This window comes from Heteronotia binoei, chromosome 13 (genome assembly GCF_032191835.1).
Source record: "Heteronotia binoei isolate CCM8104 ecotype False Entrance Well chromosome 13, APGP_CSIRO_Hbin_v1, whole genome shotgun sequence".
In the NCBI taxonomy this organism is placed as follows: Eukaryota; Metazoa; Chordata; class Lepidosauria; order Squamata; family Gekkonidae; genus Heteronotia; species Heteronotia binoei.
Window position 1 is genome coordinate 15,987,157 of NC_083235.1, and position 23,768 is coordinate 16,010,924.

The 23,768-nt window shown below is 48.8% G+C and overlaps 2 protein-coding genes across 4 annotated transcripts in view; one reads left to right on the plus strand and one right to left on the minus strand.

Moving 5' to 3' along the window:
• Positions 1–2,660, plus strand: part of ARAF (A-Raf proto-oncogene, serine/threonine kinase) — a 32,078-nt gene extending 29,418 nt beyond the window's left edge. The window contains exons 14-16 of the mRNA XM_060252612.1: positions 75–206; positions 1,232–1,366; positions 2,127–2,660. Of these exons, the coding sequence (XP_060108595.1) occupies positions 75–206; positions 1,232–1,366; positions 2,127–2,267 (408 nt within the window). The 3' untranslated portion in view covers positions 2,268–2,660. The remainder of the gene's footprint in view (positions 1–74; positions 207–1,231; positions 1,367–2,126) is intronic.
• Positions 2,661–8,742: 6,082 nt separating this feature from the next.
• Positions 8,743–23,768, minus strand: part of SYN1 (synapsin I) — a 294,037-nt gene continuing 279,011 nt past the window's right edge. The window contains exons 6-13 of one of the 3 annotated variants that reach the window (XM_060253011.1): positions 23,529–23,591; positions 21,359–21,501; positions 16,849–16,923; positions 16,562–16,664; positions 13,208–13,357; positions 12,029–12,092; positions 11,186–11,843; positions 8,743–9,005 (exon numbers count right to left, since the gene is read on the minus strand). In XM_060253011.1, coding sequence (XP_060108994.1) covers positions 8,978–9,005; positions 11,186–11,843; positions 12,029–12,092; positions 13,208–13,357; positions 16,562–16,664; positions 16,849–16,923; positions 21,359–21,501; positions 23,529–23,591 — 1,284 coding nt within the window. In that variant the 3' untranslated portion in view covers positions 8,743–8,977. Of the gene's footprint in view, positions 9,044–11,185; positions 11,844–12,028; positions 12,093–13,207; positions 13,358–16,561; positions 16,665–16,848; positions 16,924–21,358; positions 21,502–23,528; positions 23,592–23,768 lie in introns of all 3 variants that reach the window. The other 2 variants (XM_060253010.1, XM_060253012.1) reach the window with 2 other exon arrangements.

The following is a 23,768-nucleotide window of genomic DNA, read 5'->3' on the forward strand; positions in this document are numbered from 1 at the left end:
AAGAGGACAACGGCTTATTTATCTCCAGAAGCTTGCACCCTAGGTCTTAACCCCTTCCCTCTGGGCTCCCTCAGGCCTCCGAAGTGATTCGAATGCAAGACCCCAACCCCTACAGCTTCCAGTCCGACGTCTACTCCTACGGAGTCGTTCTATATGAACTGATCACCGGGACCCTTCCCTACAGTCATATCAACAACCGAGACCAGGTAAAGAAGGACCGGAACTGGTGTGGGGCCCTTTGCACGGGCACAGGAACACTTATGCAACAGCCAGGGCTTTTTCTTGTAGCAGGAACTCCTTTGCATATTAGGCCACACACCCCCCCCCCCCCCGATGTAGCCAGTCCTCCTGGCGCTTACGGTAGGCCCTGCACGAAGAGCCCTGTAAGCTCCAGGAGGATTGGCTACATCAGGGGTGTGTGGTTTAATATGGAAAGGAGTTCCTGCTGCATAAAAAATAGCCCTGGCAACAGCTCCTTGCGTCCGTTCAGCCCCTTGGTCCGTTTTGCTAGCTGTCCATTAGGGTTTTTCACAGCTACCTTTCCCTCCCTGCCCTCGTACTTTGTTGCTGAGAGATTCTTTAAAGTTTGACCCGTGGTTCCCTCTCACTCTGGGAAATGCTTCCAGGTTAGAGCGCTGGGCTAGGACAGGGGTGGCCAGACTTGCTTAATGTAAGAGCTACATAGAATAGATGTCAGATGTTTGAGAGCCATGAATGTCATGTTTGAGAGCTGCAAGACAGGGGGAGGAAGGAAGGAAGGAAGGAGAGAGGGAGGCAGGAAGGCAGATAGATGGGGAAGAGAGGTGGAAAGAAAGCAACTTTAAATGCATTCTCCAAGCTGCTGGTTGGCTTGGCTTGGAGAAGTGATTTAAAGAGAGAAATGCCTTCTCCAAACCAGCCAATGGGATGGGGTGGGGGATTTAGAGAGCCACACAGTATGTGTGAAAGAGCCACATGTGGCTCCCAAGCCACAGTTTGGCCACTCCTAGGTTAGGAGCTGAGAGATAAATCCAAATCTTCACTTTGCCGTGAAATTTACTGGGTGACCTTGGGGGCCAGCAGACTTCCTTAGCCTGATCTTCTTCACAGGATTGTGGTGAGACCAAAAAAGAGGGAGGGGAGTCACGTGCACCGCTCTCTGCTCCGTGGAGGAAACAAGGAAGAACTGTGGGTAGAAAATGGGGGACCTGCCGGGAAGGCCCCTTTTTCATCTTGGTGTGTCTCCTCACAGATCATTTTCATGGTCGGCCGGGGATACCTGTCTCCTGACCTCAGCAAGGTGCCCAGCAATTGCCCCAAAGCCATGCGCAGGCTGATGTGTGATTGCCTTAAGTTCAAGCGGGAAGAGAGACCCCTCTTTCCCAAGGTGAGTCCATGGGGGTGTGAGGACTCTGTTTAAGAAGAACCTTGCTGGCTCGGACCAATTGTCCTTTGAATCTCAAACCGTTTATGACCAGTGTTTCCTCTGAACTGAGTTAGTGTGAGCTAGCTCACAGCTTTTTAGCCTCTGGCTCACACATTTATGTCTTAGCACAGGAAGGATGGCCCCAGAGCAAGCTAATTCATTCAGCAGCTCACAACTTTAGTGCCAGTAGCTCACAAAGCAGAATTTTTGCTCGCAAGACTCCACAGTTTAGAGCATTGCTTATGATTGTAACTTGCAGTAAGCTCACACGCAGAGCATGAAAACCAAAGCCTTCCCCTTTGCTTGTCTCCAATCACTAGGAGATGATGGAATTTGCTGCCACAGGATGTGATGGTGGCTGTTGCTTTAGATGGCACGAAAAGATTATTTGATGGAACTACTTGTATATGTGTGTATTCCAGTGTGGCATAGGAGTGGCTAGAGCAGGGGTGTTGAACTCATGTTATGTGGGCCAGATCGGACATAAATTGGACTTTGTCGGGCTGGGCCATGTTTGTCATCAAATGTAATGCAATGTAGCATAATGAGTCCCTGCTTGGGTTTTTTTTTTTTTTTTTACAAAAAAGCCCTGTGTGAAACAATGGTGATGTCAGGGGGTGTGGCATAATATGTTAATGTGTTCATGTTGGGCTTTTTCTACAAAAAAAAAGCTCTGTTGGCCCCTAGCTCTGACCCATCTCTTCTGTTCCAATTCTTCCAGATCTTAGCCACCATTGAGTCGCTCCAGCACTCCCTGCCCAAGATCGAGCGCAGCGCCTCCGAACCCACACTCCACCGGGTGGCCCACAACGAAGAACTGACCCCCTTCGCTCTGCCCACTGCCCTGTGGTTCCGCAGCTAATGTGGCCTGAGGGCAGAAATGCCCGTAAAGGCCGCATCCCCCTCAAGGCCAGCTCCTTCCTGCTAACTTTCCGCCCTCCAGGAGGGCAGCCTAAGTCCAAGGGCGTCGCACTGCCTCTCCCACTCCTGTGTACAGAGAGACTGTTCGATTTGGCAAGGAGCCTTTCTCACTCTGAAGCCTGCAGTCCCAGCAGGGGGCGCCAGAGCACAAAAGGCAACGCTCTCCTCTGCAGGGGTGTGGCTATGGTGCCATCTTCCCTTGTGTGTATTTTTATGGAGTGCTGATCCTGTTTCTGGATTTTGTGGGAGGTATCCTTGTGGGAGATTTTGGGGTGGGGGATGCTCTGATAGAAGTGAAAAGTGTAAAATAAAAAAAAAAACCATTCTAACTGGTCCACGGATTCGGCAGCGTTACTGTGCCACGAGAAGCAGTCAGGAGAGCTTGCAGGAGGTTGCTAAAACTCCCTCCGGGCAGGTCTTTTTGCTGCCACAGTACCCCCTAGTAGTTATTTGAAAAAAGAAGTCTTGTTTTTTATAATGGTACATGTATTTGTAAATGTGACCCCTGAGGATACGGCAGCGCATAGGTGGCTTGAAAGCAGAGGATGAAAAATAGGCTCTGTGGGCAAAAGTGGTGGTCTGCGGGGTGGCAGCTGCAAGCATAGACAGCTTCAAGAGGGGACTGGATAAGCATCTGGAGCAGAGGTCTATCAGTGGCTATTAGCCACAGCGTACTGATGTAACTCTCTGTCTGGGGCAGTGATGCTCTGTATTCTTCGTACTCGGGGTGGGGTGGGCAACAGTGGGAGGGCTTCTAGTGTCCTGGCCCCACTGGTGGGCCTCCTGATGGCACTTGGGGTTTTTTGGCAACTGTGTGACACAGAGTGTTGGACTGGATGGGCCACTGGCCTGATCCAACATGGCTTCTCTTATGTGCTTATCTCATAGGCACCACTGGAAGCTTGCTAGTCCTTGGGGCTGGCTGGGTGCCTTACTGGGCAATCCTAAGCAGAGTTGCCTCTTTCTAAGACCGCTGAGCCCTGACCTGGGTAGGCCAGGCTAGCCTGATCTCATCAGATCGCAGAAGCTAAGCAAGGTCAGCCCTGGTCGGTACTTGGCTAGGAGATCGCCAAGGAAGTCTAGAGCTGCTGTGCAGAAGAAGGCAATGGCAAACCACTTCTGTTCATCTCTTGTCTTGAAAACCCCGTGAAAGGTCACCATAAGTCAGCCGTGACTTGACAGCTCTTTCCACCGGCACTAAGTCTACTGACTTTAGTAGGCTTTGAAACTCTGCTTAGAATGCCACCATTACTTTATGACGGGGCTTTATTTGTAGCAGCAACTCCAGAGCCAGTTTGGTGTAGTGGTTAAGTGCGCGGACTCTTATCTGGCAGAACTGGGTTTGATTCCCCACTCCTCCACCTGCAGCTGCTGGAATGGCCTTGGGTCAGCCATAGCTCTCGCAGGAGTTGTCCTTGAAAGGGCAGCTGTGAGAGCCCTCTCAGCCCCACCCACCTCACAGGGTGTCTGTTGTGGGGGGAGAAGATAGAGAAGATTGTAAGCCGCTCTGAGTCTCTGATTCTGAGAAGGGTGGGGTATAAATCTGCAGTCTTCTTCTTCCTTTGCATATTAGGCCACACCCCATGATGCAGCCAGTCCTCCTGGAGCTTACAGTAGGCCCTGTACTAAGAGCCAGTTTGGTGTAGTGGTTAAGTGTGCGGTCTCTTATCTGGGAGAACCGGGTCTGATTCCCCACTCCTCCACTTGCACCTGCTGGCATGGCCTTGGGTCAGCCATAGCTCTGGCAGGGGTTGTCCTTGAAAGGGCAGCTGCTGTGGGAGCCCTCTCCAGCCCCACCCACCTCACAGGGTGTCTGTTGTGGGGGAGGAAGGTAAAGGAGATTGTGAGCCGCTCTGAGACTCTTCGAGTGGAGGGCGGGATATAAATCCAATATCTTCTTCTTCTTCTCTTGGAGGAATCAGGGGTGTGTGGCCTGATATGCAAAGGAGCTCCTGCTGCAAAGAAAGCCTTGCTTTATGGTAATTGATAATACTAAGCTGCAGAAGTCAGATTTCTCCCCTCCCCCCACTCTTTTAAACATAGAATAGCAGCCTTTAACTCGGTGTGTTTGCTAGATCCTCCAGAAGTTTCAAATGCAGGTTAAATAAGTTTTTGTTTCAGGTTTCATTTTAAGACTGGCTTAAAAAACATAGATATCCTCACTAGAATTAAATTGGAAGAAGAGACTCAAATATAACCTTGTTAAATTTTAAAATCTGAATTTAAAAAATATCAGGGGTTTTTTTTAAAAAAAAAAAATTCCAACCTGACTGGTAAGTGGGATTCTTTGCCTCCAGGGGGCACCATCCAACTGTTCTATTCAACTCGCACACAAAAAAACCTCTTCAAAGCAATCTCTCAAGCTACATAGAGAACAGTCTATGGCCCATTGCGCACGCATCTCTTACTGTAGATTTTCAGAGCAGTAAACCTTTAATCTTTACTTCGGATTCTGTGCCTGCCTTAAACACCATTTCCCTCCCTCTGATATATTTATTTTGCAGCTACAGTCTAAAAAAAATAAAAATGGCAGTTTTCTAAATCAGGGTTGAATGTCAGTTGTGATGTGTGGGTGGTGGTGCCCAAAGGTTTGGGTTTTTTTAATTGTATAATTGCCCTGTCACGGCTGTGTTTTAGCATCCAGCAAGTGCCTTCCATTTAAATCCTCGTGGGTCAGTTTGTGCACATGCATTTTTTCATTCGTTCCTTGAATGAAAGGGAACAGAAAGGAATGGGGGCAAAAGAGGGGTTGGGGAAATGATGTGGAAATTGACAAGAGTTTCTTTGCAATCGACAAGTAGCTTCAAAGCCCTTTTCCCCTTGTTGTAGAACACTGGAGGATTCTCTGCTGTGTTATGAGCCACTGTGGAAAATGGGAAACTATCACACGATCTCATAATATGCGGGAACATGTTGAGTTTATAGACCACACAGTAGAACCCTCAGACACCAGCACTGCAGGCTGTATTCTTTGGGATGTGTGCGCATGTGTGTGTGCGCACATGCATGTGCACCTGTGCAAAATTGGCTGCAACTCCACTATGCTATGCACAGGATTGTGATTCGTGTACAGGAGGAGTTTTGTGCCACTAAATAGGAAAAAAAAAGAGAGGGGGTATTTTTGCTGATGCCCTAGCACCACTGCATAGTGATGCTAATTTCCTGCCCTTCCTTGCAAATTTGGGTTCTTTTCTCTTTGTGATTCTCTAATTTGATCCTGCACACTGGTTATGATCTTGGCAGTTCTTTAGAGCCTGTCCTTTGTGGATTGCACCCTGCCCTCCAAAGGGATGGCTGCCAAGCGATCCTGAAGTTTGGCAGTTTGCAGAAAGTCCGTGTGGCTCAGCTGCTATTTTAATGTGAGGCTTCCGGAGACTGCCAAAATGCACCCCCCCCCTCCAGCATTGTTCACTAAAGCATTAAGGGGGAAAATGTTTGCAGCAACTTAGATTTCCCATCACAGGATCTCTCTCTCTTTACATCTCATGTCAATTTCATTCTGCGCTAACCATTTCCCCTCTTGTTTTGTTTGCATACAGTACTGAAATGCTTTTTTTTTGCACTAGGGATGCTGCCGTTTGCCTCCTCTCCAATCCCCCTTTCAAGTCAATATCAGCAGGGAAGTACACCCTGCAAACAGGTAGACTGTCTGGCATCCTAGGCAAGGCTAACTTTTGATGCCCCCCCCCACTGATAATGTCACCAAGTCACATGGGGAGCACCTAATTCAGCACCCCCAGAAAGCTGGTGCCCTAGGCCAGTGGTCCCCAACTTTTTAGACACCAGGGACTGCTGGGGGAACTGAATTCCCCCCTGCACTGCGCAGTCTCACCCTCCCTCTGTTTTTATGATGTTAAGCTGGGGAAAGCACCTTCCGGGCTTTCTAAAATCTCACCCCCCCATGCCAATCAGCTGATCCACGGGGGAAACCAGCAGCAGCCACCAGGGACCTGCTGAACAAGTGGTGCTGCCCTTGCCTCTGGAGGCAAGGGCAACACCGCTTGTTCAGCGGTCGCTCGCTACTACTGCTGCGCTTTCCCGTGGATCAGCTGATTGGTGTGGGGTGTGTGTGTGTGAGCTTTTAAAGAGCCCAGAAGGTGCTTTCCCCGACTTAACATAAAAACGGAGGGAGGAGGAGGCACTGTGGAGGGGGGGGAAGAGGCTTGGGGCCATCACGGGGGGGGGGGGGGCAGTGAGGCTGGCAGCCTGGTTGCTGACGGGCCATGGATTGGTCCGGAGCCCAGGGGTTGGGGACCCCTGCCCTAGGAAATCCAGGAAAGACATTCTTCTTTGGTTCTTCATTCCCCCAATAACACACAAACACGTTTTTCCTCTTCACTTCTCCAGTTTAATATCTTGGTACATATATATCTCTCTCTGTATATAGATTTCTATTCATTTCATCCAAGCCACATAACGTGTATTTTTTTTTCCAGCCGGTCTTGAGGGGTTTTTCTTTTGTAATATATTATATATATTTATATATATTTATTTTTGTCTTTTACACCACTGATCCATTGAAACTTTGATCCACACATAGACAGAATCACAGCAAAAGGAAAGGCCTCTGACCCCCTCCCATGAGAAGGGTTGTGGGGGTGGGGTGAGCACTTTCCAGACAAGAATAAATAACAAAGATACCAAGTTAGCACTTGAAATTGCCCTCCCCAGGTCCCTTTCGGGGGGAAGGAATATCTCTCTGGGGAGAAGAGGTTGGAGAAGAGGAAGAGGACGCATTCTCCAGGAACGAAGCCCGGTGAATTCTCCACTTCTTCCTCCGCCCCGGTGATATATTACAAACACAGCTCAAAGCGTCATGTCACGACACAGCTACGACACGCGACTTTGCAGCTACCAGACCATCACGCGTTGAGTGGCTTTCCCCCCCGCAGCCCAGGGTTTCTCGAAGAGGGCAGGGGGGAAGGAGGCGACACAGCTTGAAGGGTAAGGGAAACTCACAAAAATATAGTGGAAGGTTTCTCTTGAGTTGTGTATCTCTATATACAAGGGGAAGCGGGAGGGGGAGCCTCCCGTTCTTGGATTGGAACATGCCCCCCTCCCCCTATAGTCCATGGGTGCTCAGTCTGATTATTCACCCACCGACCAAGATGGCGGAAGCATCCCCTGGCTACAGTGGCAGTACTATGGCTGTTAATCTTAAGAAGGCCGGATCCACGAATTGGTCAATGGCTGGATTCAGCTGGCCGAGTGAAGAAGGGGGCTCCGTCAATGAAGTCATCCCAAAAAGGTTACCTTGTTCTTCTCCACAGACCCAGAGGGCTTTCATTGTTGACCCAACTGACCCACCATCTTTAGGGTGTTACTCCTCGGGAGGACAGAATAAGATCAAGTTCAGGGTGGAAAGAGAGGGCAATTTGCCCTGTCCGGTGCATTGCCATCATCTTGGCACTAAGGTAATGCTTACCGTAATCGTGAGGGAATGACTTTCTGAGAAGTTTCTAGAACGTTGTAAGTGAGAAAGTGATATGAGACAGGGCAGGGAATGGGTGCGTGCTAGATTTTAAGGCTTACTGTTGCCAGGAATGGAGGAATGAGGGGAGGACGTTACTGATTACTAAGATGATGGTGAAAAAAGGAGCCTGTAGCCAAGGAGATAGTGGTTAGGAGTGGGCTACTGCCAAGAGGGAAATCGGTGGTTGCTAGGAGGGCGGGTGGTGATTTTGGCTTATTCACAAACAGCGACACAGACACCTTTGTGGCCACAAACACAGACATGGCCCCGGGAGGGGGTTCCCTCCCTCGTGCTATGTACAGAGACCCCGCCTCCCTTCCCCTTTGCCCAGTCCTGGGGACCCCCCTCCCCAGCATCAGGGCAGGGAGAAGTGAGCCGGGCACAAATTTTGCATATTCGTGTAGGAGAACCGTGGACTTGAGGAATCAGCAGCCTCAGATTCTAGGGTAGGGGAACTTGAGTGAACGGGGAGAGGCCCTCTCGGATTGGGGGTGGGGGAGGGTTTGTCGAGGAGCCCAGAGTTCTCTTGGTGAGGAAACAAGACGTAGGGAGAGTTGGCTCTAAGAACCCAAGAGAACCGTAGGAAGCTGGGAGAAAGAGGTTGGGGGAGGGGGACAGAGAGAGTGGAGACTTCTATGGGAAGAGGTTCAAAAAAAGAGTGGAATTCCTCTACAAGAATGTCTCCCACCCCACCAAAAAAAAAAAGGGGGGGTATTACAGAATGTATTTTGGGGCAGGGCTGAGGAGAACCATTTTAGAAGTTTGGACACCAGCCCCCTCTATAGGTTTGAAGACAAATTTCTTCACATTCAGAGGCAAGCAGCATTGGGGTTCTAAGTACCAGAAGGACGTATCTGTCTGTTTTTAACACCCCTGTGAGTGCAGGCACCTTCAAAAAGGATGCTTTGGGGTTTGGCAGGTTACCTCACCCTGGATTGCCGCAGGAAGTACTGAGGAGCTCCTCTCTTTTTGGGGAGGGAAAGGTCCCCTCCTGTGGCTCGGTGGTAAAATTGGGGATGAGCCAAGGTTGTGCGGAGGGGGAAGGAGAGAGTGTTGGGTTGAGGAGAGGGTGTCAGGGATCCCAGCGCGGAGGGCAGGGGGGAGTCGCTCAGTCGGAGAAGAGGCTGGCGAAGCTCTGTCGGAGGCTGCGGATGCTCTCGGCACGCACTTCGTCCTGACTAAGGCTGCCCCGTGGCACCGGCGCCTCTGCAAGGGGGAAGGTATTGGTCAGAGACTGGGATTTGCTAAGGGACAACGGGGGGGAGGGATGGGGGGGCGGGAAAGAGGGGAGGGGGGAGGGAAGGAGAGGCGGAGAGGAGAGAGGAGAAAGATACTATTAATATCAGGCCAGGCAAGAGAACCTGCTGCTTCACTTATGCTCGGAGGGGGAGACGGGGAGGGTTGGGTGTGGGAAGCAACCCCTGCCTTCCCAGGAGAACGCAAGGGAGCAAGCACGGAGCAGCAAAAGGAGGGGCCAGGCAAGCAGGGGTTGGAAATGCAGGCCTCCCCACCCTTCACCTCCTCCCCAAATGCTGCAACGGACAATTTGGCCAGCAGAGAGAAGCAGAGAGCCAGGAAATGTCCTGCAGTAGAAACAGAATCCCCTGCTAGAATGGAAAGTACTCGGTGGAGGAAAATTTGCAGACAGATTCTCCCTACTCAAATGTAGTATTCTCTATTTCCAATTTACCTTCAACAATCCAACAGTGGATGGATGCTGTTTCATTCCCCTCCCCCTCAGAAGGAACCCAAGGTGTATTGAATTGATGCTAACTATGCAAAAAATTCACAGGTGAACATCTTCCATTTCAGTGAGGGATTTTGGGAAGCATCCCCAACCCCCAATCTCTAAATGCTCACTTTAGTTGTGCTTGTTCCCTAGGGTTCACTTCTGGTACTGCTTCAGCAGCATTTTATAAACTTCTCTAGCGATTCTGGCCAATCAGGAATCAACTAAGCGGTGCGGTGATGTCAAAAGAGTGCCTTGCAGCCTATCAGAGCTGGCTAGGTGAGAATGTCATGATGCTCATTCTGACCGAGGGCAATATTTCAACCCCCACTCTGAATGGGCTTCCCATTCTTTGTAGTTCCCTCCCCAACTGCTGAAGGGGGATGCTTTTTTTGCAAGGGTAGAATGGTAGATTAAATGTGTCCTACTCTGTTTCAGCTTAGCCCAAATTTTAATAGCATTATTTTGAAGCTTGTCTACAAGACTTAAAGGCGTTTTTGTTTTGTTTTAAAGGACCTCTCAAATTTCATTTTCAAGAGCAAAATCTGAAAATCAAAATTTCAGCTTTGGATTCTGACATGGCACCATTCGTGTATGTGTTCAAATCTGTCTGCTGTCCACATTCATCCCCGTTAAACTTTAAAAAAAAAAAAAAAAACAACCCTTTCTCATAGGCTAGACCTTAAGGTTTTTTAATATCTTCTCTGCTGACAGATTGACTGCACACAAGCACATACAGTTTAGCACAGTGGCCCCCAACCTTTTTGGCACTAGGGACTGGTTTTGTGGAGGACAATTTTTCTAAGGATTGGTGAGGGGGGCAGCACTGGGGGTTTTGCCATCCCCCCGCCACATCCCTGCCCCCCATGGGGGTCTTAAAATGGGGGGAGGGAGACTGGGGCTGCCTCCCTCTCCCATTTAAAGACCACCGCTGATGAGCTAATCAGTGGAAGTCTATAAATGAGGGGTAGGCTAAGGTCACAGTGGTGCTGCCCCTTCTGCTGGCCTGGGACCGGGGTGGACAAAAGAGACAGTGTGGCCTCACTCTGAGGCTGCTTCGCATGCAAGGGGAGGCAGCCTCAGAGGAAGGCTATGCTGCCTCTTTAGTCTGGGGCTGCTTTGCCTTGCTCCGCAGCCCAGTTTCTAGCAGGCCACGGACCAGTACTGGTCCACAGCCCGGTGGTTGGGAGCCCCTGGTTTAGTCCAGTTTAAGCCTGCCATTTCTAGCTTTGATGATTGCAAAGAAACATTTAGAAACATGCAGGCTGGTTGTGATGAAGGTTTTAAAAAGCCAAAGGGGAGTGGCATAAGGCTTCGGAGCGCTCTGTCCTTTCTTCCTTCCTACCACTCAGCTCTGCTATCCTGGCCCACGAATCCCAAAGTCAGTGAAAACTGCGCAAAAGCAGAAATGACGCAACACAATCCCATGCAATCACCCCTATTTTGTAGAACCTGTGATGGAATCTAAACCAGGAACTGGGACTGGGGGGGTGCCTTCAGAGCGTGGACAGCTCTGGTTGGGAACTGAGAAGACCACCACCCCAGCCTAGAAAACCCCTCCTCAACAGGAAACAGGGCTAGCAGTTGTGGCTCCTGAGTCTCGGAACCAGCATCACCCCCACTCCTTTCGCAAGGAGCCCCAGAGTCCAGCGCTTACTTCAGCTGGGGCTGCGGTGGAGGCAGGTCCTGGGTTGGTTTCTGGGCCACTTGTGGTTTTCCTTGGCTTGGTGGAGGGCGGGTGCCCTGCTGCCCGGGTCCTCCGGGCCCCTGCCCCTGAGTGCTGGGCCTTGGCTGCTGGGTGGTGGGCGGAGCGGGGCGCTGCTGCTGGGCTCCTGCTCCTGGCGGGCGCTGCTGAGGTGGGCCCCCCTGGCTGCCCTGGCGTGGGTGCTGTCGTGGCTGACCTGCCACTGGAGGACGCTGTTGCTGCGGCAGCGGCGGCTGTTGCCCCGGTGGACCCCCGGAAGCTGCTTTGGGCGGGCCTGCTCCTGTAGCCCGCTGCTGCTGAGGTGACCCAGGCTGCCACTGCTGTTGGCCCCCGCCGCTGGGGCTAGGACCCCTCTGGGGCTGTGGGGACTGTGGTGCAGATGGCGGCCCCTGCTGGCGAGGCTGCTGCGCTCCAGGCCCGGGCTGCCGTTGCCCTACGGGACGCTGCTGCGCCTGAGGAGGGGGCTGCTGGGTGGTGGGGCTTGGCAGACGCTGACCCATCGGAGGACCCCCAGGCTGCGGGGAGAGACCGGGCAGTTGCTGGCCTTGAGGAGGAGGGCGCTGTTGAGAAGGGGGGCGCTGGGAGCCTGGGAGCGGCTGCTGAGGACCTCCTGAGGAACAAAAGGAGAGAGAGAAGCTTGAGGTGACTTAAGAGGCCTCCATTCAACCAACTACAGTGACATTCCAACCTGCTCCCTGTAGCAAAAAGCCTCTCTCCCTGTCCCAGAGACCTCTTGCTCACTCCCACAAGCTTCTCCTCCTATTTTCTTGTCCCCTGTGATCCGGCCCAGCTTACCCTGGGGCGGGGGCCTCTGTTGGGCCGGGGGGCCTTGTCGCTGTCCAGCTTGAGCTGCCTGAGTCTGAAAACAGAACAAGGTGGGGTCATATCAGCACGTCAATCCCGTGTACCCTCCCCCCTCCAAAACCAAGCTTTCCCATACCCTCCAGGGCCCTCTGCAGGCCCGCCGTACCACTCCCTAAAAGCCAGTCTTTCATCCAGAGGTCACCACAACATCCAGGTGCATGTGTGCACACGCATTAAAAGGAAATACCAAAGAAACATTGGCAGCAGAAGGGAGAGTTCTTCGATTTGATCCAGCAACACAATCCTTTCCTGACTGCCAACTCCTAATGGATCTTCAGGCTTTCAGACCACATGGATCTTCAGGTTATGCTCCTTAATCTTCGTAGGACTTTCAGAAAAGAGATTTGACCCGTTTGTGGAAGACAGATCTATCGACGACCATTACATCTAAGTGAAACTGGAAGCAGTGTCCCTCTGAATGCTCTGCTAGTGGGCTTTCTGGAATTATCTAGCTAGTCACTTGTGGGTAGCTGAGCCCTGACCTGGATGGCCCAGGCAAGCCTGATCTCATCAGATCTCAGAAGCTCAACAGGGTTGACTCTGGCAAGAGGTTGGATGGGAGACCTCCTTGGAATACCAGCAGTCAGGAGGACAGAGGCAGGCTTTATTCAGCCACCACCCTGATATTCTCCAGCCCCACAGTAGGAGGTCAGTCACCATGACTTCCAGGTTCATGCACACACACACTTTTAAAAAATACCAAACAAACAAACATTGGCAGTGGAAAGGAGAGTTCTTTGGTTTGATCCAGCAACACAATTCTTTTGTGACTTGTTTGCTCCAAATGGATCTGCAGGCTTTTTTACATATTCCTCCACGTCTGTCTCCACCAACCTTTAACTGATGCTGCCAGGAACCAAAGCTTGATCTCATGAGCTGTTCCATAGAATGGCAGCCTGTTCCTGAGATTAGGAACTCATGAGCTGTTCCATAGAACTGCAGCCTCTTCCTGAGATTAGGACCCTAAACATAACATCTATCATCTCCCACCACCAGAAGCATCTCCATACTCTTCCCTCTTTCATTTCTGATAAGGAACAAATAATTGTAAAATTATATATGATATGGAAAAATAGAGTCCCGAGCACAGGAAGCAGAGAGCTGTAATACCTGGCCATGCTGTCCCGAGGCAGAGCGCACAGGTGAGGGCACTGGTGTGCGAGGAATGGCCTGGGCCATGCGGGTCAGCACCAGCTCCACGATTAGGTGCTTGTCTTCATCCTGGTGGTCTCCAATCAGTGGCATGGAGGACCCCACCACCTGAGAATAGTGACAAGGAACATGGAAAGTCAGCTTTCTCCCTACCCCCAGTGCAGGATAAGTGTGTGTCAAGTCAAGTTTATTATGATCTAAGATCAGAATTTGGACATAAAGTTGTCAGCAAATATTTACATTGGTTCCATATCTTAAATACACTAAATACACTAAACATAAAATGCAACACTGGGTTAAAATATTAAGATTTCTATCAATTAAACTTGCCTGAGCACAAAATCTGGCTACTTTAGGGCGTGTTTTGTTAAAACAGTCTCCAAGAAGGTGAGAAATATAAGACATATTGGTTCTACCTCAAAAACTGGATAAAATTGGAGTAATACAATTATTTCAAATATTCTGGTAAAATTGACAGTATAATAAAACATGCTCGATTGTCTCTACCATATCTGAGTGGTATGGGCAGAGATGTTTGTCATACAGAATTCAAGCAAATCTTCCTTCAAGAAGGGCAGATGAAAGGACATTTGACTGGGAAAGGTGAAGGTTCTGCGATGCTTTTTAGTGTATTCTAGCATATAGAGGTAAGTAGGCGGGGCAAATTTTTTATTACAATTCTCAGCAGCTGAGACAAGATGTGCTTTAGCTCTGTCCAGTTGGAGGGAGATATCCCATAATCCCTGCTTGATTACAGTGTTAGCTCCTTGATAGCCAAGATACAAGAGAACTATGCTGGAAAAACCCAAACACTGAAATTTGTCCTCTATTGCCTCTGACCACCTTGAACAAAAACGGTCTACCGGAATTAAGGAAGTTAATCTAGAAAGGTAATGATTTAGCTTCAGACAAAAACAAATGGCTTAGAGTCCAACCTGTGATTTTAGGGTTATCAAGCCTGCTTCTAGTCTTTTTTTTTTAAAAAAAAAAAACCATACAAAATAAACCCTAAACGAAACCCAACAAAATTAATCGGGGATTTCCAAGATGCGAAAGCCAACCCCAGGGGTGAAAGTGATCAGGAAATAGGGAAGGAAGCCCTCCAAAACTCCCCAGCAAAGCACAGCACAACGGTTAAGAGGATAAGTTGTGAACCAAGAAGCCCCCAGTTCAAAAGTCACCTCTGCAGTGGGTTAGCTTGGTGATATCAACCCCTCCACCCCCACTATAAAAGGATAGCCTACATTAACAGGACTGTTGTCGTAAGGATTGCGAAGATTTGCAACGTTAACTACTAGTATCAACAAAACCGCATGGTGACTCAGATAAGGCTGTCTGACCGATAAAGCCAGAAAGTATTTGGATTGATTTCAGGGCTTCCCTATTCTGTGTTACAGTTAGAAGGTTGGGTTTATGCATGGAGAAATGCAGATGAAAAAACAGTACGGGAGGAAGGAAATATACTGGTACATCCCCCCCCCTCCCCCAAGAGAGAGTGAATGTAAAGGGCAAAACTCTAGCAATGACTTAGAAAGTTACCCTTCCTAACACACCTCGAACACTTTCTCCATGTTTGGTTACTTTCTCAAGATAGCCTGGACGGCTCAAAAAGATGACCGAAACATTTCTAGTTATTTCCATAAAACGCATAACTACAGGCAGGGCGCTTTTTTTGGTAGCAGGCTCTCCTTTGCATATTAAGCCACACACACCCGATGCAGCCAATCCCCCTGGAGCTTTACGGTAGGCTCTGAACTAAGAGCCCCGTAAGCTCTTGGAGGATTGGCTACATCAAGGAGGTGTGGCCTAATATGCAAAGGAGTTCCTGTTACAAAAAAGCCCTGACTACAGGCTTCTGCACTTTAAAACCAGCTCCTCTTTCCTACCTTTAGCATTTTGAAGGAGAAAATAAAATGTATCCTTTGACATGCATTTTTTTTCTTTTAAAATATTAATATAGCAGGGAACCTAACTTTAAAATGACAAAAGCCATTGAAGAGTTAAATCCCCTATCCCTTTTTCCGCAGAGTCCCTTGGCAAATTTGCAGGAGACTGCAGCTGGCACATAATGCAGGGACTGAGATATTCAATCTTCATCTCATGTATCTATGCCCTCAGTCACAATGTGGGACAAAGCATTCCCATGACCACTTCAGCATGTGAACCTTTTAATCAGTAAACTAATAAGCTGCAAATTTAGCTGATGCATCAGCGAGGTCCGTTTTAAAGAGGTGAGTGCACTTTTATTGATGGGGATGAAAATCAAAGGTATCCTTGTTCATTTATTTTGATTCTTATGTTTGCAGAAATGAGAAATATAAAGAAAGCAGCAACTTGCTTATGAAACTGTAGACGACCAATATCACAAAAAAGTACATAGTTTTGTTAAATCCTTTTGTGTCCTTTCTGTCCCTTAAGGAACCCAGGGCAGTGTACCTGGAAGACAGGGCTGCCAATGCTTTTCATCCACATTGAGCCAGCAGGGGGAACCTCCCCCTACATCGCTGGCGCAATGACGTCACTTGGAAGTGATGTCATTGCACTGGTGATGGCGCACAGCGGCCACACTAGGCGTTTCCAGGAAAACTCTATGATTTTCCCAGATGCTCTAGCCATTTGAGAGGGAAAACTCTATGGTACAATAGGTACCATAGAATTTTTTCCCTCCCAAATGGCTAGAGCATCTGGGTAAACCACAGCATTTTCCTTGGAACGCCTAGAGCGGCCATGCGTGGTATCACTGGCGCAATGACCACTTCTGGATGACGTCATTGTGTTGCATACGCGCTTTGCATGTGCTCAAAAGTCCCCCGCTCCGGAACAAAGAGGATTTGGCAACCCTACTGGAAGGACCCCATTTTTGATTCTCACAACAAGCTTGTGAAGTATGTTCAGGTAAGATATTGTCATAGACCTAATGCCACCCCCCCAAGGAGCTTAAACTAATCCTCCATCTCTCCTGCCCACATGTGACCCTCTGTCCACTTCTCTACCCTCACTCTTCAAAAAGGGCTCTTGTAACGGACTTGGGAACTTAGACTTAAAAACTTTGCTACAGAACTCACTTCCTCTGGGAGGGCCTTCCCAGTGCTTTTCCTGAGCAGGAATGCACCAGAATGCAGTTCTGGCTTGCTTGGTGTCACGGGGTGTGGCCTAATATGCAAATAAGTTCATGCTGGGCTTTTTCTACAAAAAAAGTCCTGTGTGAAACAATGGTGACATCAGGAGGTGTGGCCTAAGATGCAAATGAGTTCCTGCTGGGCTTTTTCTACCAAAAAAAGCCCTGGGCCTTCCAGTTTTGGGGTGCCTCACCTCAATAATGTGGTCACGCCCGTCCTTGCCATGCAGAGCCTCCACAGCACAGATGTCCAAGCCGCCAAAGATTTCTGAACAAGTGTCCACCCATAGCTTGTACCTGCCAGAAGGCAAGTGGGGAAGGAATGTAAGAAGGACACATAGGAAATGCCTCTGAGTCTCACCACCATTCACCCAGACATTTTAGCCAGGAAAAAAGGAAGTTTTTTTCCTTGCCTGCCCTAGAGGTGCCACCCACCCACCACCTCCCCAGTTGTTTATAAACACAGGGCTATGCCACTCACCTGTCTGACATGGCAATTTGCTCCAACATGGCAGAGCCTGTGTTGGTTTTCCAGTTTCCCGATACAGAGGTTCTCCTGCCATGGGAAAGAGGGTGCCATTAGCATTGTGAAGTGGGAAGCCCAGATTGTAATGGAAGCAATATGCCTCCAAGAACAGGGAGTTGCTACACAAAGGGAAGATACATTCACTAAGGAGAACCTGTCCTAAATAGAGGTTCTCAGCTGTTGGTCTTTTTATGTAGGGAATAGGGACCCAGTGCCCCAAAGGTATTGTCAGAACATTTAGGACCCTGACAGGTAACCCCCAGACCCCAAAGAATGTTTCCTCCATTGGGAAACCTCTGCTGACTTGGTTGTGAGCATAGGGGTTATATGGAGCTCTGAAGCAAACTAATTCTACAAAATTCTTCCTTGTGTTCTCACTTAGCCCGGAGAATGGCTCATGACCTTGATCCAGCTGATTTGGCCAACTGGCTACGTGCCACAGTAACCTCAAGGCTAGACTTTTTGTAACATTCTCTAAATGGGTCTGCCCTTGAAGACAACTCAAACTCCAGGTGGTAACTGAAGTGCATTTAATACCAGGGGCTAGGAGCCCCATGGCACAGAGTGGTAAGCTGCAGTACTGCAGTCCAAGGTCTGCTCATGACCTGAGTTCAATCCCAGTGGAAGCTGGGTTCAGGTAGCAAGCTCAAGGTTGACTCAGCCTTCCATCCTTCCGAGGTCGGTAAAATGAGTCCCCAGTTTGCTGGGGGGGGGGGGGAGTGTAGATGACTGGGGAAGGCAATGGCAAACCACCCCATAAAAAATCTGCCAAGAAAACATCATAATGTGACATCACCCCACGGGTTGTCAACGACTCGGTGAAGTGACATTGCAGTGACTTTGTTGGTTACTGGTTAGTTTTGAGGTTCAGTACAAGGTTCTGCTATTTCCTACAAGCCCTTCATGGCCTAGGATCAGCTTATCTGCAGACCACCTCTCTCAATAGTCTCTGCCAAATTAGAGTTGCCAAGTCCAATTCAAGAAATATCTGGGGACTTTGGGGGTGGAGCCAGGAGACAATGGGGGTGGAGCCAGAAGCAAGGTTGTGACAAGTATAATTGAACTCCAAAGGGAGTTCTGGCCATAACACACACTGTGTAAATGTCTTCCCTCCATTGGAAATAATGGAGGATGGGGGTACCTTCTTTGGAGGCTCATCGAATTGACCCCCTGATCCAATCCTTTTGAAACTTGCAGGGTGTTTTGAGGAGAGGCATTGGATATTATGCTGTAAATTTGGTGCCTCTGCCTCAAAAAACAGCCCCCCCCCCACCACAGCCCCAGATACCTGCAGATCAAATTTCCATTATACCCTAGGGGAATCAGTCTCCATAGGGAATAATGGAGTGCTCAGCATTCTCTCCCCCCCCACCCCGCTTTCTGATGACCCTGAAGCGGGGGGAGGGCCTCCATCCTGGGGGATCCCCTGTCCCCATTTGGAGATTGGCAGCCCTATGCCAAATAGATTTACTCACCTGAGCAAAGAATTCTGAAGTTGTCATCCTGCAAAGAGGTAAAAACAAAACAAAAACCCCTTGCTCCTACCAGAGCATCCTCTGTTGTGACCCACCCCTGGTGGAATGGGCTGCCAGAAGAGCCACAAAGGCTCCTGCCTTTCTTTCATTTCCCAGAATGTATAAAATGGAATTGTTCAGGAGGGCTTTTTTAAATAAAGAGGACAGAGTTGTGGGATAAAGGAATTCTGAATGGAGGGTACTTCTTGTAAGGTAATAAGGCTCTGATTTTAATTGATGCTTTTTTTTGGTCGGTTTTCTTTCCGTCCGCCTTTATACTGTGTTGTCTATTGCAGAAGACTTCCTCCATTTCGAGTCTGCAGAAACTACTGGAATTTTGAGACGGGGTGGTGCGTGCCACTCCAAAATGGCTGCCCCAGGAAGTGGAGCCCAATCCAAAACAGCTGCTGTGTGAGGTGGAGCCAGATGGACTACCTCCATACACCTCCTGTGAGACCGAAATGGGGAAATGGGACCACCAAGGGTGGAATTCTAGCCACAGCTCTTATGTATATTAGGCCACACACCCCCGATGTAGCCAATCATCCTGGGGCTTACAGCAGGACCTGTACGAAGGGCCCTGTAAGCTACATCAGGGGTGTGTGGCCTAATATGCAAGGGAGCTCCTGCTAGAATTCCACCCCTGGGGACCACACGATGTCTTAGGAAGCCCAGTTGCTCACCAGTTATCTTGTTCCTTCAGTGGAGAAACTTTTATTTGAATGAGGGCAGCCAATTAGGGTGCTGACATGGGTGGCTTAGACTAGCATGATCTCATCAAACCTTGGAAGCTAAACAGGGTTGGCCTTGGCTAGTGTTTGGATGGGAGACCTCCAAGGAACACCAGAGTCATGACGCAGAGGCAGGCAGTGGCAAGCCACCTCTGAACATCCCTTGCCTCAACAACTCTACAGGGTTGCCATATGTCAGCTGTGACTTGACAGCAATAATAATAATAATAATAAGCCCTGCCTTACACTGGCCATGCTCACTTCCTGAAAAGTTTGGTGGATGACCAAGGGAAGTAATGTCAGGAGCCATGGCACCTCTTGGGGATCCCTGGTCTATCAGATGTATCAGAGGGTGATTACAGACCAGCACTTTGGGCCAACTCAGAGACAGCTCTGAAATCGACCCCCAAAAAATCCTTCCACACACAAACATCTGCCATTCGTTCCCGTCCTGCACTCACCCTGTCCTCCGGCCTCCGCAGGCCAGCTCAAAAAAATTTCTGAGCCAGCAGCCAGTCACCCTGTCTGCATCTGGAAGCAGAAGGGCATAAGGAAGGCACCTTGGCAGTGTGAAACCGCCAAGCTGCCCCAAGCTACTTCTGGCTTTTTTTCTTTTCTTTCTTTCTTTGTAAAACCTAACCAGAGCGCTTGAGTGCATGAGCGCACAAGTGCTTGACTCTTCAAGGAAGAAAAAGAGCAGTGTGGCTTCTGAGGCACCTCCCTGTCTGAACTCATCAAGTTGCCTTGCAGATGGGATGGGGCCGCCTCACCGGGGAGCCTGTGGAAGCGTCAGGGTGGCTCCTTTTTAGCCAGCCCAATTTGGAACGCCTACCAATCGCCCCAAACTGCCGGTCTTTTATCACCCATCCTGTCTGTCTTTCGTCATTCTTTAACTGTGAAACAAGGCTTTTTCTGAGCAGGAATGCAGTTCCGGCTGACTTGTTGTCAGGGGGTGTGGCCTAATATGCAAATGAGTTCCTGCTAGGATTTTTCTACAAAAAAGCCCTCTTGTGAACTTCGACCTTTTGAAAATTAACTCTGTGATCTGAATTGAGTCTCATCAAAAATGGCAGATGGTCAATGAATAGATAAAGCCTTAATTTGTTTGTGTTCTTTTTTTTGAAAAGAGAAATCTTCCATCAACTACAGAAGCGAACATTTAAAACAGCAGCTCTCAATCCATGGCTTGGCAAGAGCCACATCTGCAGTTACCACCGATCAAAAGAGTCACATGACTTCTGTATGCCCCGTGCGCCACTCCTTCAAACATGTATAATGATATAACGTATATTTATTCATGTGATCAAGATAAATTAGCATTACTAGCGGCAGACAGGACTAAATTTATTACTTCCCAAATGGCAAGGTTTGTTGTTGCCATCATTAAGATAAAAATGATGCTGAGGAACACTGGCGTGAGCATGGCGAGCCTGCACACCAGTTCCTCCACCCTGGGTCGTTCGTCATCTGGATTGTCAGGGGGTTGTAGATGGAGATATTTTAAATTTTCTTTATGCATTTTAATTTTCCCTATGAAAACATCTGTAAATGCACTGCTTTTACTGTGATGGAATCATTGTTGCTGTGGTTTATTCAATGATGCAATAAAGACAAGACAACTAGGGGGAAATTATTTATATTAAAAATATAACTGCAGTCTTTTAAATTACCAGAGCACCACTGAGCACACAGTGGCTAACTTTTCCCACCACTGCAGAACCTCAGCCCTGTGCAGGTGAGGTGAAGGGCATACACATTAAGACTTCTGACACAAAACATTGTGCAAGTCATTCAGGTTCTCCAGAACTCTTTAATAGGCCTGATGTTAAAAAAAAAAGTGCTTCCGTATGTTAAATGTTCCCTTAAACTTGAATTCTAGTGTTTCAGGAGAAAGGGTGGTGACAACCTCTCTGCATGCTTCTTGCAAGGAGTTTTGTTTTATGGGTTAGTGCTCAACAGAGGTATGCCTCATTCATTTGGCAGAACATATTGATCCGTCCTTGTACATAAAATCCTTGAATCTCTGCAGCTCAGATGAGAATGTCCAGGGTTACTCTGTCCTCGTATCAGGGAGAAAAGGCAGTGAGGGAAGAAATGGGAGCTCAAGCTTTCAGCAGCTGCAAATATCAGGTATCTGCTGAAGGGAGCTATGGCTCTCTAAAGCTTACACCCCACAGAAAAAAGGAAAGAGACTGTCAGATAACCCTGCCCCAGGCTCACATGTAGGCCTTGTAGTTGCTGCCAATCTTCTGGATACGGACATCGTATTTGGCATCGATGAAAGGCTCCGAGGTGGCGTAGGTTTTGGTGAGGGCCACAACACTGGCGATGTCCTGGAAATCGTATTGGTTCTCCACTTTCACCTGCAAGCAAACATACAAAAGCATCCCTTTTTGCTGTGCCTAAGGCAAACAAACCCTTGCTACGTTCGGCCACCACTGCTTTCCCCCTTCCTTGTCTCAAAATACTCTCTCAACATCTAATGGGGCTCCTGGCCTTTGAAAACCTGTTGTCCCCTCAGATATAGCTCGTGGTCATGATTTCCTCCAAGTTTCCTCCAATCAGATCTCTATCAGGCAAGTCAATCACTGTGGTCGAGTTAGGTTAGGGTTACTAACTGCAGCTTGGGAAATTCTTGGGAGATTTGAGAACAGTGCCCTGGGAAGGCAGAATCAGGGGTGGAGTTCAGCATGGATGTGATAACATGCAAGGGCTTCTGTTTCTGCTGGACTCTGTGGTATACCAGAGAGTCCAGCCTCTGAAGCTGCCATTTCTTATGGGGCAACTGATCTCTGAGGTCTGGAGATCAGCTTTAATTCTGGGAAAACTCTAGACTCCACCTTGTTTGGTAACCCTAGATACATATTGGGGACATGGCCAACTTATTCATTAGGCACAGTAAGGCACTAGGCCTAGGCCCATGATGCTTTTAGGGACTCACAAAAAATTTTAAATCAGAAGTGAAAAAAATGAACTTTTAGGGTTGAAGAAAATGTTTTAATTTTATTCGCACAACAGAAAAGACTGAAACTGTAAGACTCATGAAAATCTATTAAATGTTGCCTAAAACAGGAAAAAAGTTGGTGTATTTAAAGTTATATCAAAAATAATTTGATATTATGGTGGGCAGAAGTGGGGCCACCAGTGGGGCCAGAACTCCAGAAGCCCTCCTACTGTTGCCTCCCCAAGCACCGAGAATACAGAGGATTACTATCCCAGACAGGGAATTCCATCTATAATTTGTGGGTTATACCTCTTTTCCATATGTTTCTCCAGTTTCCTCTTGAAGCTGTCTATGCTTGTAGCTGCCACCACTTCCTGTGGCAGTGAATTCCATGTGTGTCTGAAGTGTCAAAATACCAGGAGGAGCCACATTTGGTAAGCAAATGTCTTAGGGACATAGAGAAAGCACCACTGCCTGCCCTTTTAGAAGGGGATGCGCAGAGGTAGCTGAGGAATTCATCAGCTGTAGGGTTGCCAAGCCCCTGCGTTCTCCAACAATGACCACAAGTGACGTCATTGTGCTGGTGATGTCGCACAGCAGCTGCTCTAGGCATTTCCAGGAAAACACTATGGTTTTCCTGGATTGTCTAGCCATTTGGGAGGAAAAAACTCTATGGTACCTATTATACCATAGAGTTTTCCCCTCCCAAATGGCTAGAGTGTCTGGGAAAACCATAGTTTCCCCAGAAATGCCTGGAGTGGCTGCTGCACAATGTTGCCGACACGATGGCATCGCTTCCAGGTGACATCACGCCGGCGACATAGGGGGGAGGTTTCCCCTGCTGGCCCACAGCACGATGACGTCACTTCCAGGTGACATCATCATGCTGGTGACATAGGGAGAGGTTCTTCCCGCCAGCCCACATTGGGAACCTCCTGGGTGGGGGAACCCCTGTCCGGACCGGGGGCTGGGCAGCCCTAATCAGCTGGGTGGAAAAAGTTGCCAGCTCTGGGTTGGGAAACACCTGGAGATTTTAGGGATGGAGTCTTGGGAGGGAAGGGTTTGGGGAAGCGAGGGACTTCAGCAGGGCACAACGCCATAGTCTATCCTTTAAAGCAGCCATTTTCTCAAAGGGAATTGATCTCTATTGTTGCAGATCAGTTGCAATGGTGGGGGTTTTCTGGGCACCACCTGAATTTTGGCAACTTTATATTCCAGGCACAGCGGACTCAAACCAGTCCTGTCAGAATCCAAGAGGGGCTAATTCATCTAAGGGAATAACCCCCACCACCTTGGACTGAACTAGTCCTGCATAAGCCATTGGGAACAGATTATAAATCATCGCACACAGAACAGGAAGGTGACTTCTTAGTTGTGTGATATTGTGCAGAGGAGAAGGAAAAATGCAACTGTTCCACCACCCGGAGGAGCGATCGTGACACTCACCTTGCCCATTCCAGAGTGAGCATGTCCCATCTTCACCACCACTGGGTACTTAGAGGTTGTGAGCTGGAAATAGAAGGAGAAAGAGGAATCAGGAAATGGCAGCTCTTCCTGGGATAACTCATTACAGGGTTGTGTTGCGGTCACTGCAGGGCCCAGAACTGCTCGATGCTCTCAGAAAATCATAAAAAAACAAACTGAGAACTCTACAGAAGCCAAAATAACAGCATGTTCAAACTATCT